The 22,796-nt window shown below is 33.3% G+C and overlaps 1 protein-coding gene across 2 annotated transcripts in view; it reads right to left on the bottom strand.

Moving 5' to 3' along the window:
* ELP4 (elongator acetyltransferase complex subunit 4) overlaps positions 1-22,796 on the bottom strand; it is a 221,601-nt gene that overhangs the window by 156,862 nt on the left and 41,943 nt on the right. For both annotated transcript variants that reach the window (XM_068555179.1, XM_068555180.1), the window contains exons 4-5: positions 20,856-20,984; positions 11,442-11,581 (exon numbers count right to left, since the gene is read on the bottom strand). In XM_068555179.1, coding sequence (XP_068411280.1) covers positions 11,442-11,581; positions 20,856-20,984 — 269 coding nt within the window. The remainder of the gene's footprint in view (positions 1-11,441; positions 11,582-20,855; positions 20,985-22,796) is intronic.

Below are 22,796 nucleotides of genomic sequence, written 5' to 3'. Positions count from 1 at the left end.
TTGACATTATGCAAGTCACTGAGAAAATATGATTTGTATTACTAAAAATCTATTCACACATATATTTCAGGTATTCATCTACGACAAAGAGTGAGACATACTTATAAGGCAGTAGGCACAATATCAAATGTTTCAACTAACTGTAAAACAGTTTGCTGAGCTAAAGTTATATTAGCATATAATTTGCATGTGACTACAAAGACTGTGAAGTCTATTCACAAGTAATTTTCAAGTTAAAAATTCCATTATTATTACACTGAACGATGTCATTTATTGATTTTTCTTTTCTGATGCTTTTCGCCTGACAACATTGGATTTGATTCTCTTTGCTATGGATACTCAACTAAGAGAAGAATATACAGAGATGTAATATTAGGGGCACAACGGAGGGCTATGACCAGCACAAACCTCTGGAACACAGCTGGGAAAGTACTAAGATCATGAAGATGGAAGAATTGCATACATCCATGAAACAATCCACTGTCTGACAGGGACACTGTTGACAGTGGTTATGATCTTTCATGAAAAATAATTCAGTTCAATTACTCTAATTTCCTTTAATTATTGATATAAAAAAGTCACTGAATTTTGTCTCCTACTATCCATCATTATTGCTGTCATCTCTCCAACTCTGGGTCATTACTCATCTTTCAAACACCCTGGCCTTTTAGTTTCTTGACGTCCTCTCTTCCAATGATCTTGTCTCCATTCTACCTACAATGCTCATTCCCATGGTCATACCTTAGATCTTGTCATCATCAATAACTGCTATCCTTGTATAATCTCAATTCATACACTCCCTCCCCGCAACCACCACTTTCTGTCTTTTCACTCAGAGTCCCATTTAACCAGAATAGTAGTTTTGCTGAGCAAGTGAGACAAAGCCAGAGAAGGACATGGAAGTGAAGATAAAAAAACTGACCATGGATCAAGATGGTTAATTAGTTGAAAGAGTGTATCAAGGCAGGTGATAGATGATAGGCAATGGTACAGAGGTCTCAGTAAAGTCAAATGCTCGCATAGGGGCTCCCGCATAGCTTATTTATTTTACACATAGTAGTTTGTACTTCTTAATCCCCTATCCCTATCCTGCTCCTCCACCCTTCCCTCTCCTGACTAGTAACCACTAGTTTGTTCTCTGTATCTGTGAGTCTCTTGCTGTTTTGTTATATTCATTCGTTTTATTTTTTAGATTCCATGCATAAGTGATAACATATATTTGTCTTTCTCTGACTTATTTCACTAAGCATAATACTCTTCAGCTCCATACATGATGTTGCAAATGGCAAAATTTCATTCTTTTTTTAATGACTGAGTAATATTCCATTGTATATGTATATCACATCTTCTTTATCCATTCATCTGTTAATGGATGCTTAGGTTGCTTTCATACCTTGGGTACTGTAAATAATCCTGCTATGAAGATTGGGGTGCATGCATCTCTTTGAATTAGTGTTTTCACTTATTTAGTCTTTTAAAACACTTTCAGGAGTGAGCTAAGTAATGTGGAAGGCAAAAGGAATATGGCCACAGTTCATGCGTGGGCCTCTATTGAAGGAGGAACTGAATTCCAAATGGGTTTTTCTCAAAGGAAAGAATGGGATAGGGAAAAGAGAGCTGATTGTCCAGATTGAAAATATTTGCTCAAGTACTTATATTTTTTTGCCAAAGGAGAAATAATTTTACTGATTCCTATAAATGGTATGATGGCAACAATGATAATGTACATTCTCACTTTTGATATACTTTCCTAGAATTGTTTTAATAATGTACACTTGTACAATTAACACGAGTGACATGTGTTTCTTCACACTATCTTTAACACAAGGCATTATCATTTCAAATATCCGACAGATGAAAAATGGTATCTCTTTGGTTTTTGTTTACAATTCTTTGATTATTAGTTAGCTTTATTAGCTATTTCTATATCTTCTTTTGAGAACAGCATGTTGATATCTTTTGCCCATTTTGCATTAGGGCACTCAATTTGTTTTTACTAATTTAAAAATGGTCTTAATTTACTATATATATATATGTATATACATACATATACACATATATACACACATTTGTATTTTTTAAAATTTTGAAACAATCTCAAATTTATAGAAAAGTTGCATATATCAAAAAATCTTTTTTCTCTGTTTCACTAGAGAATAAGTTCCTGACATGATGACCCATCACTTCTTAATAATTTACAGTATGAGTCCTAGAATGTCCAAGAACATTCCCCTACATAATGATAATATGACCATCTGACTTAGGATATTGATATAATTAGGAAACTGATACTACCATCAAATCTTCAGACCCCATTCAAGTTTTGCCACTTGTCCTAGTATCATCCTTTATTGCAAAAGGACTGAATTCAGAATCATATGTTGCACCCAAGTTGTCTCTTCAGTCTCCTTCAACCTGGAAATTCCTTAGATTTTTCTTGACTTTTATGGTCTTGACACTTTTGAGGATTACAGGCCAGCTATTTGGTAGAATGTTCCCAATTTGGGTTTGTCTGAGGTTTCCTCATGATTAGATTTAAATTATGAGTAGCTGGTAGGAATATCGCAGAAGTGTTGCTGAGATCTTCTCATTGCATGCTATCAGGTGATACATAATTTCAATTTGCCCCATTACTGGTGACGTTAATTTGATTAAGGTGATGTCTGCCAGGCTTCTCCACCATAAAATTATACTTTCCCCTTTGCAGTAGTCAATATTTTGTGGGGAGGTACTTTGAGGCTATGTCAATATCTTGTTCCTTAATAACTCACTCATTCATTCATTTATTTGTGTCTAAGTATTCGTGGCTTCCTGTTTTATTAAATGGGTTACAATCCATTATTATATTTATATATTTTGATCCTCAAATTGCCTCTTCTTTAGCCAGTGGGAGTTCTTTTGAGCTGGCTTCTGTATCCTTTTGACATACCCTCATCATTCTTTAAGCATTTCTAAGCATAAAAAGATGTTACAGGTTTATCTTTTTCTTTCCTTTGAATCAAACATTTCTCCATAGAGTTCTGATTCCTTCAAGTGGAGAACCACTAGATATACTCACTGCTATTTCCCTACTCCAAGAGTTTAAGACAGTCTCTTTAATTTTCCTCTATTACTTTTATAATTTTCATTTATTGTATTTAAATCTTTAACTCTTTGGAAATATAGTTTGATGTGAGATATAAGATAAAGATTTCACCATATTATCCTCAAATGATTATACTTTCCACACTTATTTGAAATCTCTCTCCATTATAAAAATGATGTTTGTTCATTATAAAAATTCAAATATACAAAACAGGACTTCTCTGGTGGTGCAGTGGTTAAGAATCCGCCTGCCAATGCAGAGGACATGGGTTCGAGCCCTGGTCCGGGAAGATCCCACATGCCGCGGAACAACTAAGCCCATGCACCACAACTACTGAGCCTGTGCTCTAGAGCCTGCAAGCCACAACTACTGAGCCCACCTGCCACAACTATTGAAGCTGGTGCACCTAGAGCCTGTGCTCTGCAACAAGAGAAGCCACCGCAATGAGAAGCCCACACAATGCAACAAAGAGTAGTCCCTGCGCGCAGTGACGAAGACCTAATGCAGCGATAAATAAATAAATAAATAATAAATAAATTTAAAAACCAAATATACAAAACATACAAGGAATAGAAAAAAAAAAAATCCAAAATCCACCACCCAAAGGTGAACATTGTTAACAGTTTGATGAACATCCTTTCAGACATCTCTCTATGTCAATCCTTCCTTCTCTTACTGAGAAAAAATACTGTGGGATGTTAAGAAGTATGCTGATAAAAATGTTTTTGATTCTGAAAAGAGTATTTTACCAATAAACAAATATAAACTGGGTTATTATAACTACTTATTTGTTTAATTTTGGCATTTCTCTCATAGCCTTTTCAACACTGATATATACTGAGTTTCACAGTATAAGAAGATTTAGCTTAGTCGTTCATGGGTTTATTTGAGCAAATATCACTAAGTATATTTAAGAAACTAAATTAACATCTACTGAATTTGTGTTAGAAAAGAATTTGGGAAAAGCTATTTAAAATTTTATGTAAACAGGATTGTACTCTGTGTCCTATTACTATACTCCGCTTTTTCGCTCTATTTTATCTTGGATGCTAAACTCAGTAACCACCCCAGGTCTCTTACGCAGAAAAAGCTGCTGCACAACCTCTCCACTACATCCACTGCTGCAGTCTCCACAGCTACCATCAGCCTTAGATCTTAGTAAAAGCTACAGTGCCCACGAGCCCCCAAAGGATAACTGGATTTCCTTTGGAGGGTGGTGGGCACTTGAGTCTAACTAAGTAAAGTTGCAACTTTGACTACTTTCCTCAATATTTGGGAGATTTGGTTGGCATCCCCTTTGTTCTCCAGTGTCGTTTTCAAACCACTCCTCCTCGCCTACTTTCTAGTAAAACAAAACACACAAAAAACTCCATGCCTTTAAAAAAAAAATATTTAGCCAACCCCAATCATTCTCTTTTTAAGCTGCTGCCATTATCAAGCTTCTGGACATTTCCCTCTATCAACTGAAGATGTTGTACCTGGTTTACAGTCCTAATTCAAACATCTTATTCTCAATCAACACTTCTAATCTTGGTAACTTGCTTTGTTCATTTACCCTCACTATTAAGATTAGTCCACTGCCAGTCTAATACCCCTTCTTTTTCTCCTCCCGTATCAACAGCAGCTGTTATCGATTCATTTTCTTTAGCCTAGAGTATGGGGTCCGTCATTTTGTTCACCTTTTAATACTTCTCTGCTCTTTGTCCTTCTGCTGACGGCATCTGGCAAAACTTCAATCCTGTTTGCACCCAGGAATCAGCACAGATGCAAGAAAGTCACACAGCCCGACAGACTGGTACCCCCATAAATATTTGATACTTCTCCAGTCTGCGTATTCTTCCAGTCTGTGAAACAACCATTTCAAACCTTCCCCATTTAACCCAAACTCCTAAGAGGTAAGTAACTATTCCTTAGTGGATGATCCTGCCTATTAGTCACTAAGTAAAGAGAAGACATCCATATTTTCAGTGTTACTCAAGACTCTGCCTACAACTGTACAAACCTATTTGTTTGCATCTACACTATCTCTTATGCTTCCTTTCCCTCCTTCCCTCCAGTGGAGGAAATGTTATTATATCTTAAAGGTCAGTCCTTCCACACCTGCTCTAAGGCACCTCCTGCTTTTTCCAGAAAACACTCTGACTACCCCCTAACATTTATTTGGTATTTCCTATGTACTAAGCAGTGTTCAAAGAGTATTACTTTTAGACCAATTTCATAGATAGGTAACAGAGGTAGTGAGTGGTTTAAGAATTTTCCTAAGGCATTTAGTAATCTGCCCAATGGCATATAGTTAGAAACTGCTGCTACCTCTTCATCCATTCCCTTTTTAATGAATTTTTCCCACTTACATTTAAACAGAACAAAACAGAAAAAAAACAAAAAACAAAAACAAAAAAAACCAAAAAAAAACCCCCAAACCAAAACCAAAACCAAAAAAAACCCCACAACAACTTTTGTCACCCCAAATCTCTTCCAATTATTGCTTTTTCTCTGTCCCTTCATGAACAAATTTCTTAAAAGAATGGTATGACCCCTGCCTATCTCTCTGAACTCATCTTCCTGTAGCCCTTGCTTTCACTCACTCTGTTTCAGCAACATGGCCTTTCAGGTCCTTGAAAACACCAAGTTCTTTCCTTTCTTACTACACCTGCTGTTCCCTCCTCCAAGAACACTTCTTGGCTTAGTGGTCTTTGTATGACCACCTTCTTATTTCTTATTCTTCAAGTCTCAGGTACAGGTCTTCAGAGAGGCCTCATCTGAACACAACTCAAAGTTTATTTCCCCCACTCAATTTATGGAAAGTGTTCTTCGTCTTTATATTACTTATCACAATTCATAATGGCATATATATCTGTTTGTTTACTTGCTTTTTAAAAAAAAAATTTGTGTGCTTTCTTGCTCAATTGTAACCTATAAATGGTCAAGGATAACAGCTGCTTTGTTTACTACAATAAACCTAGAGCTTAACATAATTCTAGGCTCATAAAAGGTACTCAGGGGCACACAAGGTGCTCACGTCAGAGAAGGTGTTCAATAAATATTGTTAGATATATGCTTATGTCTACTTATATCTGTAAGCGGTACCATCCTAGTTCTAATGTCTGAAAAGCATTCTTGATATTCCCTTCACCCTTTTCCCCAACCTCAATGAAATCAAAGAGATCAGAGAGGTAGCTAGCAATAAGATTAGGTAAGGACATGTAGACCTTATGGATCTCTGTTAGGATATAGGTTTATTATTCTGAATGAGATGAGAATTCATTAAAGGTTTGAGCCAGAGTAGTGATAAGAGCTGACTTATGTTGTAAAACTGTACTGTCTAACAAGATAGCCACTAGTCACATATAGCTACTTACATTTAAATTAATTAAAATAAAATAAAAATTTCAGTGCCACATTTCAAATGCTCATCATCAGTTGCATGTGGCTAGTGGCTGCTATTTTGAACAGCACATAGAAAATTGCCATCCTTGAAGAAAGTTCTATTGGACAACACTACGTTAAAAAGTTCATGAGGGCTGTTTTGGAGAAAAATAGGAGCCACCAAGGAGCAGGGAGCAAGACTAATTAGGAGGCTATTCCAAGAGTCCTGGCAAGAAATGTGGGTGACTTAGGTTAGCGTGGTAGAGGTAAAGGTTGCAAGAAGTGATCAGGATCTGGATATACTGAAGATACGATTGACATGATTTGCTTATAGATTGAATGTAGGGAGTGAGAGAGAGAAAGGAGTCAAGGGTCAACGATTACTTTATTGAAGGAAGAATAGAAATATGGAAGGAGACACATAAATAAGAGACAGTATGTCTATGGGGAACACGACTGGGATTAGGAATGTGGGAATAAGGTGGAAAATAACAAAACAAAAAACATGGATACCAATGAAAATAGCATGCTAGAATGATCAACTAAATTCCATGTACCCAAAGGCCCCCTTGAAGGACAGAAAGAAGAAAGAAAGACAAACATATAAGCAAGTCATTTCTCTTCATTGGTCAAAACGAGGTTCAGGATAATAGTTCTCCCTCTAAATTTTCAGATACTATCTTTTGACTTTAATTATATCACCCACAGATAAGTAGATAGGTAAAATCCCTCCTTACACTTACATCTTCCTTTCCCCTAGCTCTGAGATTTGATTAATATATCATTTACTATATTCTTTTAATAGAGTAGTTTATAGTATACTTCTATAACTTTATGACTTCTGTTCTGAACTTTTAATCTTACCTAGAAGTTCTCTGTCAAAATTCCTTTCTCGTGAGTGAATTTTCTGCTTGTAACTTCTAAATATACTGTGGTTCTCTGCTTCTCAATCTGAGATCTGTATTTTTGAACTAAAATATACTCTTACATGGTTATGTTTCAGTTACCCAGTTTCATCCCACTAAATCTTTGTGCTAAGAACAAGACTATAGTTAATTTGAGTTATTACTATACTTTGTGCATTGATTCACTAATTCATTAACTATCAACTCAACACTTGTGTCCTAGATTCAGAGAATAAATAGATGAAAAAAGCATAACCCTTTCCTCAAGGATTTCCAATGCGTGAGGGGGAAGATAAGAATGTAGACAAGACAAATTATTAAGTGTAATGAGATTAGTGTTCTGACAGAAGTATGAACAAAGGAATACTAGTAGGAATGTATGGGAAGCATAGCTACAATTTGTCTAGGAAGATACTACAGAGGCTTATATAGAGGTTCCATTTACTCTGGTAAAGAGACTTGGCAGGATAAAAAAAAAAATGAAAAAAATGATTCCTAAAATCTTAAGTAATATTCCTATCCGCTTTCCACTGTTTTTCCACTAGAAATTCTCCTAGGAAGATAACTAGTTCTCTCAGAATTCAGTTCGTTCAACTTAATACAAAACTTTTAGCTACTACTAGCTATTGTTAGCGTAGATATGCAAAAGTAAAATCTTGAATTTCAAAGAAACATATCAAAACAAAATCATTCTATTTACTGCCAACTTTATGGAAACTCAATATTCAAGACCTAACATATCTATAATTTAAAAAGTAACATTTTACAATATAGTAGGTGTATTAGTTGGCTTGGGGTACTAGAACAAAATACTGGGTGGCTTAAACAACAGGAATTTATTTTGTTGCAGTTCTGGAGACTAGAAGTCCAAGATCACGGTGCTGGCAGGTTTAGTGTTGAGCTGCAGATGGTCACCTTCTCGCTGTGAGCTCACATGGCTTTTCCTGGGTGTTTACTCAAGAAGAGAGTGGGGAGCTCGGTGTTTCTCCCTCTTTTTCTTAAGGACACCAATCCTATCAGACCAGGGCTCCACCCTCATGACCTCATCTAACCCTAATTAACTCCCAGAGCCCCCATCTCCAAATACTGGGACTAGGGCTTCATCACATATATTTGGCAGGGGGTGGGGTGGACACAAACATTCAGTCTGTAACAGTTGAATAAGCAGTATGTTAGTAGATTCATTAATAAATAATAAATAATGACAATATCTTTCTAGTGAGGAAACAGAACTGTGCTTGGGCATACCTGTTAGCAAAGCTTACTTCAAAACAAAGTCAAATTTTAAATTTGTAGACTACCAACTTATTCTCAAAATCAGTTTTTCTATCATTGTTTTATGATTGAGATTATCAGATTTATAACAGTGAAATATCAAAACAAAATTATCTGGGTAATATTATTGTGATACATCTCAGGTTTTTATACCTAGGCTTCAACTTGAAAGTTTAAACTGTATGTATGAACATTTTCCATTGGCAAACCTACCAATAATTTTAAATTAGTTAGTGTAGATTTTAAATGACCTTCAGTTTTTCTTACTGTAAAAAAATCTTTATATGTTTCAACAGTGCCTTTAGAAGTTATAAAATTATATATTATATCCTCACACACAATAGTGGGACACAGCTATATCCTCTAGTCTTAATTATAGGAAAAGTAAGGACAACTGTAAGGCTTAGCTTTATTGTTTTATAAATGAACCAGTAAAGTTCATTTTAGTGAAATGAGCACACGCTTTTCATAAATTAAAATAAACCTCACATGGTAAAGTACCCATTTTCAAAATTAATTTAATTACATGTTTAAAGTTTAATTACATTTAATTAAGCATTTAAGTTTAATATGAAATAAATGAATTATCAGTTAACTACTATGAAATGAAATACTGCCCTGGTAATTAAAATCTATAAATTTTCCTGTTCCATGCAAATCTGTTAGTTCTCAAAAATATTCTTAAAATATACTTTAAAGACTATATTTCCACATCCAATAAGGTTTAATTTTTCTGGTGCCCAGCTTTGTGTGCAGTACAGTTACTGCAGCAGTAAGTGGAGACAGCCTGGTATAGAAAAGAGAGCAGAGGGTTTTGGATACTTGGGTTTGGGTGTCTGCTTAGTCACCCAGAGCCTGAAACAGTGGCAAAGCTGCTCATCGTCTCTGGCCTCAAGTTTTCTATAAAGTGGGGATAATATTGCTTCTCTTGGAGGGTTGTTGGGAGGATTCAATGAGATATCCCACAGTCAAATGCCTGGAACAGTGCCTGACACTGAACAGAAAATTGAGAAATGTTAATTCCCTCCTCTCTTTAGTTGCTGAACAAATGAAAAACACTTTGTACTTTCCGACTTAAAGAAAGCTTTACCCTTAATTTTTTTTTAAATTACAAAAGTAACACTATATTATTTTTCATGTATTTACATCATACTTAATGTACATTTTTCATTTTTCATTTCCCTAAGTACTCCATGAATGGAGGCAGTACAGACAGCATTACTGCTAACACAGATTTTTTTTAAGTCAGAAAGAACTGACTTTGAATCTGGGTTCCATGATTTATTATTTGACAAATCATGGAAACACTATTTTGACCTATTTCCCAAGTGTACGTATATATATGTCTGGTTCAGTGAATGACAAAAATTAGGAACTAGTATAATCAATATAATCATTCAAACTTAATAAAAAATTAGTGATATAGGAAGGACAGGTGGTATTCCTCCTAGAACCCCCATACCCCGCCCCTATTTTTCAAAAGAGGATATTTATTTTCACTGAATTTAAGGGATTTGCCCAAGAGTAACAGTAGGATGAACTCAGTACCAGAACCCAGATTTTTAATTTCTTTATCAGTGCTCTTTACTATACAGCACAAGAAGATAAAGGTGAAGGACACCAAAGTCCTTTGAAGCAGTAAGGCAAAGAAAAAAGAGAGGGATCTTCTGACTTAGGTTAATCCTGGTTTGATCACTTAATAGTTGAGGCTCAGATAAATCACCTCTGTGAATTTTGGTATCTTTTCCTGGAAAATGGGAACACTGCACAAACTTTTATAGGACTGATACAAGGATTACACTAGATAACAAATGTAGAGTATGTAGTAGAGTGATTGACACATAGCAGTCATTCATTAATGGCAGCTATTAACACTAAAGCATCATCAAAGCACCACTTTCGGTAAGTCTCCAGCCATATGGACTGGAGAATACACTAATAAATAATTTTTTTGGAAAGAGATTTAATAAAAATAAATAGGATAGTCTCCACTAAATTTTCAGGTAATATTTCTGGGAAAGAGACTCTAGATTTTTAAGTCATTTCCATTCACAACTTCCTATCTGTTAAATTTCCATTTAATAACTCATTTCACTTTGAAAATAAAGGTTTTACAGTGTGAAAGAAAACAGAGGCAACAACCTATTCTGTGAATTACCTTCCCTTGATCCAACTGCAATAAGAATTGAAATTAAATATTCCTAATACTTTATAAATTATTCAATGTCAAGTACTGTAATTTTCAGAGTTGTGCTTTAATAGTTAGTAACACTATATGTTGTTATTTTATTACTTAAAACTTTTCATTGCAAAACTCAAACCCTAAATTCTCTTGTTATCTAAAAAAATACAGATTATTTTATTTACAGCATAACTAGAAGTAGAAAGGCTTAATAAATAAAATATTGGAAAACATGTACTTGTTTACTTTCTGAAAGAGCATGTATCAAAAAACATGGAGCAAAAGCATGATTTTATACTATTTTCAATGCTATTATTATCAATAAGCAATATTTAGGTATCCATGTGCATTTAGGGCTGAAAGACCCTAATATAGAACTATTTCACATTTTATTGAAAATAAAAACAGCAGGTATTGTAAATTTGGTATCCAGATTTTTCAAGTTGCAAATTAAAAGTAATAGTAGGTCCAACAGTTACAGGATGAGAAAGAGAAGAAAACCACATATAATGAAATATGAAACATGTACAATTAAGGTTACATATTATACAGAAAACATTTATTAGGATATGTACCTTTAAATATGCATTCTTTCAAAGACTGTGGTATATTGAAATCATTAACTTACCAGGGTTCTACATTAAGAGCTGATGATATTTTTTCTGGAAGAAAAAATCCATGCCATTTTGAAGCCTCAATTAGTTCTTGTGGTATCCTTTTTGATACATCATAATAGTGACCAAATCTTGAAGATGATACCGGTCTAGCCTGATAAGAAAACCCATATTGGTTGTTAAAAATTTTTCTTTAAACTGCAATTTATTTATCCTACATTCAGCAAAATTCTGATATATTTATGCATTTTAATGCAAATAAGGAAGAGCTGATATACATAGGCTTATTAAATTTCAAAGAAGCATGCAACAATCTTTATTATTATAAACTATTGATAGTTAGAAATCAACCTTTACATCTCCCAGGTATCTTCACTCCTGGTGGTTCCCTAAGTTTGATAAGAAATTGAACACCTCTTTGCCTTTATACTATACCTTCCTCAGTTCAAAAATTTTATATACATAACTCAATTAACATTTAAGACTTCAAGTTTTAAAAATAAAATAAATTTACAGTTACTAAGAATGAAAAGAAAACTTAAGCCACACTATTTCATTGCTGAGGGGCCCAAAAGAAACTAGCTATTTATATACATTAAACTGAGCATCATTTAAAAACTAAATTCTCATAAGACCATGTGTATATATAGTATTCAAAACTTCTTACAAACTTAAAATTGAGCTAACAGTATAAAATATACTGGGATATTCCAGGTAGGAACAAGGTACATGATACAGTGGGAGAATGTACATAAGCTCTAATAGTTAAACCAGAAACCTGGCATATTCATGAGTTCATTGATAATTCCTCTTTTGTGCCCTCTACAACAATTTCTCCAACCAATTATCTTTCTTATAAGAAACTCTAATAACTATTGATGCTGAATTTAATTACATAGGATAGTTGAAGCCCAGTAATATAAAATTATTATTACATTACTTTGAATGGACTCTGGGCTGATTTCTTTCATTCATCACATTAGAAATATATCTCTATCTAAATATACCTCTATCCAAAGTTGAACTAGTAACAGATTCCACCTGGCAATAGTTTCTAATAAAATCTCTGATCTAAATTTACTTAACTTCCACTGTCTTGAATGCTACAAAACAGACAAGTTTCAGAACATTCAACAAAACTAGATAATCTTTACAGAAACTGAAGAACTATACACAGTAGGTTCTTAACTTATTTTACTAAGTAACTGGCAACTTCGAAATTTAGAGAAGAAAGAGACATTTGCTTGACACTAGATATTTGCATTTTAAGACTTCAAGAATTCATATTCTTAAATGCCTACAAACATCAAATTATATAGTAATAGAGAATTAAAGTCTAATAGAAACATTATTCTCAGATTCAGAATCTGAGGGTTTGACATTTATTTTCTAGATAAAATAGCTGTTCATTCCTCCATAAGGTACTGTTTATTTTCATTAATGAAAGAGACCTATCAGTTGGCTTAATCTAATCTTTTCAATACAATATAAACAGAAGTATGGTTTCAAAAACATGATTTGTCTATTTGCCACGAAAAGTAACTGACAAATACATTATGTCACATTAAAATTTGTCTCTTAAAAATAGGATGTAAAGTTTTTAAATGTAAAGTTATTAGTCTAAAGCAATTTAAACAAGGTCTGTTCTTTGGCCTATAATCTATTCTTTATCCGGATTATAGTTCAGAATGTTTTTACTGCAATCTCTGCTAGAGCTCATCTTTTTATTGTGTAAGTCCAAACCCCCTTAATGTTTTAGAAAGGCCTTGACTAACTGAACTTTGATCTGATGTCTTCATTGAGAAAAACACCAGGTTGCCCATTTCAGATGCAAATCCCCCTAAGGCCCAATAGAATTTAGTAAAGACAGCAAAAAAGAAGAAACAAGAAGTTTCCAGGATCCTCTTTGAGAATCCTGGGGCACACTGGTGTCCTTAATCCACACTGCTGCATGGATTAAGGTAGGTGATAACCTTTCCTGATTTAAAAGAATAAGCAGAGTGCCTACAAACTGGGTGGAGACTAGGATTTGGTAATAATAAAACACCATGCAATAAAAGCTTGGTCTATGTCAGAAGCCTCTGAAAAGGCCTCAATGTACCACATTCCCAGGCCTAGTAGGGAAGCTTGCAAAAGCCTACCTGAATCAAATAAGCATGAATAATCTATTTTGGCGGACTGGCCATGGGGAGAGAGAAAGAAAGAGAGACTTTTCGCTTCTTTTAAGTTTGAGTTAATAAATTTATTAGTGGACTGAAGGTTCTTGAAATCCTATGCACTTGGAGAAATATGCTAAATTGCCAAGAAGCAAAGTATGCTTTTTAAGTTGCCGTCTCTATCAATGTTTCTAATTATAATATTAAAGTAATAGAAATCTCAGATTTGGGACGAATCAAGGCAGAAAGTTGATTTCATGCTGTGACAGTTTACATATAGAACACAAATAATTAATCAAAATGTAAAAATAAATTTGGAAGCTTTTCTTATTACAACTAAATTATTAATTTTTTAGAAATTAAGATTAGATAGGGCAACTAAAATATTCACAAGGTAGACACTAACCATTTTATTAATGATGAAAAACTTCAATGCTTCAATAAAAAATGAAAATGAAAATTAAATATACTCTTACAGGAAAAACAATTTTGTAAGTTTTTTTCTACCCAACACACATAGCATTAACATATCATCAGATAACTGGAATGCTGTGAAATCTTCTGAGGCTTAGAATTGTAAAACAAAGACTTAAAATATTTCCTCTGAAAAAGGTCATTAAATGCTTTAAATATAATAATAATAATAGTAGTAGTAGCAGTAGTTGTAGTGGTAATGGTAATCAATGAAAACCTATCAACTTCCTGAAAAAGTAAATGCATTAAAAAAATTAAACTATCATCAATAACTATTCCATTTACTCAGTTTGATAAGACACATTGCTTTAGTTTTACATTATGAAAACTTCTGTTTCACATTCATAAACTACCCTTTAACTTTGCCAACTGTGGAAGAGAGTAAAATGGAAATGGTTATGCTAAAGGAAAATGAACTCTAATGGGGTTTCAGGAGGAGCACAGAGCAACAAAACAATACCATCCCTCAACTTAAGTATGTTAGAAAGAAAGAAAAATTTCAGAGAAAAGTTGCACCACAAACAAACAGTCTAAATAAGACGTTTTCTTATTATTGTTATCATTTCTTGTTTCTCAGTATGGCATAACAGAAAGCAAGAACCCAAATGGTTACTGAACCATTTTGAACCTCAGTTCAATCACCAGAAATCAGAGCTAATAATAACTATTTCACTAGGCTGTTGTGAGAATCTAATGCAATACTGGAAATGAATATTTTGTAAATTATAAAGCGCTACATAAATATTATTAATTATTATTATTGTGTCATGATTCACCAGAGAATCAGAAGATCCATCACTATCCTTTGCAATTACATTACTTTATTGGAAAAATGGTATTTGTTGTCATCTACAACATGCACACATCTATCACAGGACTGTTGTAGCTGAACCAGTAAGATGGAAATTCAAAGTGTAATGAGGATTTACTATAATAAAGATCTAATATGCTGTCATAAATTGATGGAGCCATTGTAGGCCTTGGTAGTAGAGCTCTACAATATTGAAAAAATTAAGTCTCAGAACATGCTGTAGGCTATGAATTCTTGGGGTGAAGACGGAATAGGGTTTGATGATTGGATAGGAAAGAAGGAGGCATGGCCATCTAAGAGAGAAAATCAAAATCACAGGATGAGGGAAGGTAGGCTTCTAAAAACTACACACGCCTCCAACAGGAAGAAGCACTACTTTATGCTTTACTGAGCTACTGTTATTTATTTAGGTGTACATATTCTTATCCTTTTTTGCATTCCCTAAATGGGAATATGACTACACTCTTAGGACCTGGTGATGACTTGTATTAAGAGGCATCTCTGATAATCAACCGAATGCCTTTCTGTTACATTATGTTTTGGACTACTTGTTTAATCTTCACTCATAATAGTGTTAACTATAGTTTGTCCCAAGTAAAATACAGAAAACCAGGGTTTTACTGTTGTTGTTTTTAAAATGATAATGGCAAGGTAAGGTCTGGATTTATAAAGTAGATAATGATGAGTGATCCTCAAAGTCTACTCACTCTTGGCAAATCATCATATATAAAATTTCTGTGACAGGCAAATATACATGCCAGTGACATTTCAAAGAAAAGCAAAGAAGCCAGAGATGATTCTATTTTCTAAACTTGACAGAACTTACTTGTAAATACTAGTAAACTTAAGTTTGACCATTGACTGTAACTTCAAAATAAGCTGCTAATTTATGTGTATTAATTAATACAACTTGACTCACTTTAACATTTAATTCACATACTATATGTCATTCACTCCTGTATTCAACAAATAACTATTGAGCACCTACCACAAGCCAGTAAAACAAAATAGTAAAAGTCTTTTTCTCTCATTGGTTCACACTCTAGTAGGAGGAGGTGGATGATATATTATCTGCTAGATGATGGCAAGTACCCTGAAGAGAAATATGGTGGTGAAAGGGGATGAGAAAAAGAGAGAGAGGTTTTATTACATACAGAGTGACAAAGGAAGACATTCCCGATAAAGTGATATTTTAAGGGAGTCCTGAAGAAAACGGGAAAATAAGTCATCTGGAGAACATCATTGTAAGAGCATAATTTTTAAAACACTGAAGCTGTAAGCCTTGAAAACTGAGGCTTATGTGTTAATGTGTAACCTCTGAGAAGTTTACCCCCATAGTAACAACTGCAAGCACACCATACTCTAAAAGTAAAAACAGAGCAAGCAGTATTTACTCATATGTGAAAGGGGGCAGGAATGGCATCTGTAATTACAATACAGAAGGAAACAATTAACTCTAAAGAAACAAAGAACTTTCTCCCCAAGTTTAAACAGATTTTATAAGAAGCAGCAAGAAAAAAAGGCTTAAAGTTTCAATCACTTGCATTTTCACTGACAATTTCACTTCAAGACTGTTAGTGACCAATGAAAAGACCAAAACCTAGCTGAGATAAGAGTAAAAATAAAAGAAATGGAAGATATAAGTATTTTATATGATCTAAAACTGAATTGGTATATTGTCTTTACACAAAAGCTAAATTCAACTTAGAGCTTATGTTCTTAATGACTTTCAGAACATACCAGCAGAAAAAATTAGAAATACAGTCACTCTTTACAGAAGAGTCACCCTTAAGCCCAGTTACTTAAATGAATATGCCAGATTAAAGGCATGAAGTTCTTTGCTATTAGGGTTCTCAAGTGCTAGTCCCTACATTGCTTGTCTGTTTTAATCTTTGTAAATTAACTCACATTTTCCCAAGCAGAATAACTACATTTATTCTGGCCTCTTGTACCCAGTTCTCAATCACATTCTAAGCTATGCCTGCAACAAATTCTGATTACATACAGCTTCCTTTTACTTTTTAATACAAATGTATGGTTTTCTACTGTCCACATATACTGTAATTTATTTAACTAGTTGCTTACTGATGGACATTTAGGTTATTTCCAATCTTCTATTATTAAAAAAATATGCCTCATAAGTAGGTCATACATAATTCATTGTACATCTGAGTAAATATATTCATGATGTAAATTTCCAAAAGAATCAAAGGGTATACGTTTTTGTAATTTTGAAGGATACTGTCAAATTACCCTCTATGGAAGCTGTACCTATTTACATTTTTACCAGCAAAGTATGAGAGTACTAGTTTCTTCCCACCTTTGCTAATTTAGTGTCTTACCAAACATTTTAGATTATTGACAATCTAATAATAGAAAAATGGCAGGCCAGTATAGCTTTAATTTGCATTTCTTTTATTATAATTGAAATTTGGCATCTGTTCTTGTGTGTTTAAGGACTACCTAAGTTTCCTTTTTACTTTTTTCCTGTTTTTAAAAATTTAGCTGGTGGACTATTCCTTATTCTACTATATGAGTTGCAAATAACCCCTCTCTAATTTGCAGTTTGTTCACAGTCATTTAAATAAATCACACTTAAAAATGATACTATTCAAATAGCTTTCCCATTTAAATTAGAACAATTTACCACTGCTTAATATCCACCTATTACAACACATTTTATACTTGGTACACAGTTGATGATTAATCAATATTTTCTGACTGAATGAATAAATGGCATTAACATAGGTGCTGGAGATACAACAGAAAATATAATAAAACAAGCTCTCTGTCCTCTAGAGAATTCTGTCTGGTGGAGAAAAGAATTATACTACCAACTAACTATAAAACAATGTAGAGAAGTACTCTAAAATGCATGTGGTGCTATGGAAACAAATATAAGAAATTAGATAATAACATATCATTTGCCCTTGGAGAAGGATGAATTGAATAAGAAAGTGAAAAGCATCACCAGCAGAAATACAAGCAATTCACAAAGAGCAGTTCTCATAGGATGGGCGAATATAGTGTTTTATATACACACAGGACAGAGACTAAAAAGGTAGGCTTGGATTAAGTGGTATAAATCTTGTATACAACTTGAGAAGTTTATATTTCATATTGTGTGTTTATAATGGGTTTCATCTCACATTCTAATTCTTATTAACTGGTAGTGACCACCCAGACCCTCTGCAGAGAATTCTAAGGTTATGTCTAAGGTTGGCAGGAAGGTAATGTGATTGACAGTCTGCCATGCATTTAGAAGGGGGCAGGAAACAGGAAACCAAATTAGGCATTTTCAGTTAAGGGGTGTTATAAACATATTTCTGTACTTGGGAAAGGTAACACTGATGTCAATGTGGAAGACTAGAGAAGTGTGGAGTATGGGAATTGTCTTATTCAGATAGAATTTCCCCCTCTTTTCTACCAGTATGATAATGTCTGGTAGACATTAAAGTGTTCTGAAAAATGAATGAAGGAAACAATCAAATGGAGGGGCCTTCAATAGGAGCAGAGTTCATAAGCTTTATTTAGTAGGCAGATTTACTGACATGTGTTTTGACTTCTCAGAAAATTTCCCCTCACATCCTGTCTCTTAGTTTATCCTAGACAGGAGAGGTTACCAGACAGCTTGAAAATGTAATGGTTGAAAATGAAATGTATAAGAATAAAAACAGTAATTCCAAAGAACCACTACTTATATTGAATATTTATAGGTAACTATACTAGATAGAAATGGCTTAATTAGTTCACTTACTCTGTCTTGCAACCCTAGAATAAAAGATTCTATAGGGAGATTATGGAAGAAATGCAATAATCTATTTGGGTTAAAAAAAAAACAAACCATAATTTTATTTTTAGGAAATATCATCCCATTTACAATAGCATCAAAAACAATAAAATACTTAGGAGTAAATTTAACGAAGGAGGTGAAAGATCTCTACTCTGAAAGCTACAAGACATTGATGAAAGAAATTGAAGAAGACACAAATAAATGGAAAGGTATTCCATGTTCATGGGTTAGGAGAATTAATATTGTTAAAATGTTAATACTACCAAAAGCCATTTATAGATTCAATGCAATCCCTATCAAGATTCTAATGTCATTTTTTACAGAAGTAGAAAAAAACACTACTAAAATTTATATGAAACCACAAAAGACCCCAAAAAGCCAAAGAAATTTTGAGAGAGAAGAACAAGGTAGGAGGCATCATACTTCCTGATTTCAAGCTATACTATAAAGCTATATAAATCAAAACAGTATGATACTGACATAAAAACAGACAAATAGACCAGTGGAACAGACTTGAAAACCCAGAAATAAACCCAAGCATATATGGTCAACTAACATTTGACAAGGTAGCCAAGAATATTCAATAGAGAAAAGACATTCTCTTCAATAAATGGTGCTGGGATAATTGGATATTCACATGTAAAAGAATGAAACTGGACCCCTATCTTACTCTACTCACAAAAATTAACTAGAAATGCATTAAAGACTTAAATGTAAGACCTGCAACCATGAAACTCCTAGCAGTAAACACAGGAATAAAGCTCCTTGACATGGGTCTTGGTAGTAAGTTTTTGGATATGACAACTAAAGCATATGCAACAAAGTAAAAAATAAACAAGTATGTCTATATCAAATTAAAAAGCTTCTGTACAGCCAAAGAAACCATCAATAAAGTGAAAAGATAACCTATGGAATGGGAAAAAATTTTTGCAAACCATGTATCTGATAAGGGGTTAATATCCAAAATATATTTAAAAACTCATATAACTCAATAGTAAAAAAAACCACTAACCCAATTTAAAAATGGACAATGGACCTGAATATACATTTTTCCAAAGACAATATTAAAAAGGTCAACAGGTACATGAAAATATGCTCAACAACACTAGTCATTAGGGAAATGCAAATTAAAACCACAATGTTAAGTTGTTAAAATAATCACCTCATGCCTGTTAGAACAGCCATCATGGAAAAGATAAGAGACAACAAAGGCTGGCATGGTGTGGAGAAAAGGGAACCCTTGTGCAATGTTGGTGGAATTGTAAATTGGTGCAGTGATTATGGAAAATAGTATGGAGGATCCTCAAAAAATTAAAAATAGAACTACCATATGATCTAGCAACTCCACTTTTGGGAATATATTCAAAGGAAATGAAAACACTAACTCAAAAAGGTATCTGCAACCCCATGTTCATAGCAGCTTTATTTACAAAGTGTCAATTGATGAGTAAGTGAATAAAGAAGTTGTGAGATATATATAATGGAATATTGTTTAGTCATAAAAAATGAGGAAATCTTGCCATTTGCAACAAGGATGGAACTTAGTGGCACTATGCTAAGTGAAACAAGTCAGACAGAGAAAGACAAATAATGTATGATCTCACTTACATGTGTAATCTAAAAACAAAACAAAATAAAACAGAAACTAACTTACAGAAAAAAGAGATTAGACGTTGGGTACCAGAGGCAGAGGGTAGTGGGAGGGAGAACCGGAGGAAGGTGGTTAAAAGTTACAAACTTCCAGTTATAAGGTAAATAAGTACTAGAGATATAATGTACATGATGATGACTATAGCTAAGACTGTTGAATAATATATAGGAAAGATAAGAGAGTAAATCCTAGCATTCTCATCACAAGGAGAAATATTTTTTTTCTTCTTTCTTTTCTTTTCATTTTATCTATATGAGATGATGGATGTTAACTGAACCTACTCTAGCAGTCATTTCACAACGTATGTAAATCAAACCACCACGCTGTATACCTTAAGCTTATACAGTGACATACGTCAATTATTTCAGAATAAAACTGGGAAAAAGTCATCTTGATAAGATACTTTACAAATGAAATAACTAATTACTTAAATAAACAAATATACATTGTATTACATTTAAAGAGTAACAAGTATACCACAAGAGATCCTGTAAAATGAAAACAAATATATTTGCAAATTTTAGAAATAGTTTATTGACTTGCCTCCATCTTGGGTAATAACTGGTAACGCCAAGCTATTTTCATCTTAATGTTAGATTCTGTTTTATGATTACATATGTCTTCATCACATTCTTTTTTACAATTATCATCAAGTAATGGTGCAGGAAGTTCCTAAGAAAACAGAATGACATATTACTGAGCATCTGTGGTAAAAAAAAAAAAGTGATAATTTTCTTAAATCATAATATTAGCAATACTAGAACTTTCCAATGTATTAAAAATTGACACCTTCAAATTGATTCAAGCATAAAATCATGACAATATAGATATTTCTAAAGCAGAGAAAGAGGGTTTACATAATATTAAATGTGAAGCTTAATTTTTTACCAGTGAACTAGAATTTTAAAAAAATACATTTTTATACTAGCAAAAATCAAATGCTATTGCAAGAGGCTATGATCATTAGAAAAATTTATACACTTCAAGCAAAGTCTAGAATTAGCACTTACATATTACATGTAATTATTGTTATGTTTGCCACAAGGTAAAAATAAAGCATGTGCGTAATCTGTTTACTGGTTTGTAATTCTAGAATTCAAAAAACTCATTCACCAAAATAATGGGTGAAGTAACAACTAAGAATAAAGACATTTATTTTGCCCATATCAAACATTAGTTTTGCACCTGCAGGCCTATGATCTTCTTTTAACAATGAAAATAGAATTTAAAATCTCTGATTAAATGAAGAGACATTGAATTCCAATTTTCCTTTTCTTTCTTGGAAGCTGACCTACTACTGAGTGACCTACTGAGTGGCTACAAGAAAACATATAGAAACATGGCTTTGTGACGAGGTACTATAGAAATAATCCAAAGAAAAAGGTACACATGTTTTTTGGAGAAGGAAAGCACAAGCAATAATTTTGTTTTTTATTAGCTAGAATCATAAAGATAATGTGGGGCATTTGGATTAGTAAACATAATCTTGTGCCACCTCATAAATTAGTCCAAGTTGCAACTTTTACTTTTCAGGATCAAATTTACTTATGCTTAGAATCATGTAAACTAATCACCCAGAAATACAGTAACCATCATATATCTTAGTCACCTCCTAAAAGATCTCAAAGTGGATTCACTCTATAATATATGCCACTATTAGAAACTAGTTGTATCATTAAAACTCTGAATACATCATTCCTAGCAAAGCATTAATCTCTTACAAAATATAAAGTAACATTTTTCCAATGGAAACAAATATTTGTGAGGCATATAGTTCAACCCAACACAGTAGTTATGAATTTGAATTCTGCATCCAGACTGTTTAGATTCAAATCTTGACTTTACACTAGAGTTGTGTCTGTGGTTACGCTGACCACGAATAGCACCTCTATATGCCTCCACTGATTAACAGAAAAATGTAGATAATAGTATTTACTTCATTGGTTTGTTGTAAGTAATAAATGAGTTAAAAATGTAAATGCAGAGAATGGTACCTGCCACATGTTAAGCATTCAATAAAAGTTCGATTATGAGAATTCAGTCAAATAATTGTCTTAACTATTACTCAGAGCTGCACATTTTTGTATTGCCAATATTAGGCAATATTTAGCATAAATATTTGTGTTAACTTTTTTTCAATCTCAGGAACACTTACTAATAGTTATAACAAAGGTCACCCAAAACTGAACAACAAAAACATTAAAAAAATTTTTTGCAAAAGAGATGGAATGTATATTTTTAAAATGTATACCACACTTTCTTTCATTGATTAAACTATAACAATTTTGAATAGAAATGTTCTAACATTAAGGTGTATAGTATTAAAGAACTAGACCTAAAATATTAGAGACCTCATTAATATGGCTAACATATATAAACAAAAAACAGGTAAGCATTTCCTTATATATCTTATTAAATATGCATCTACTCCTATGGCGGACATTTCACTATTTTAAAAACTGTTACAAGTAAGGTGAAAATTAT

Source organism: Eschrichtius robustus, chromosome 11 (assembly GCF_028021215.1).
Source record: "Eschrichtius robustus isolate mEscRob2 chromosome 11, mEscRob2.pri, whole genome shotgun sequence".
Lineage (NCBI taxonomy): Eukaryota > Metazoa > Chordata > Mammalia > Artiodactyla > Eschrichtiidae > Eschrichtius > Eschrichtius robustus.
This window is presented reverse-complemented; position numbering and strand designations above follow the sequence as displayed.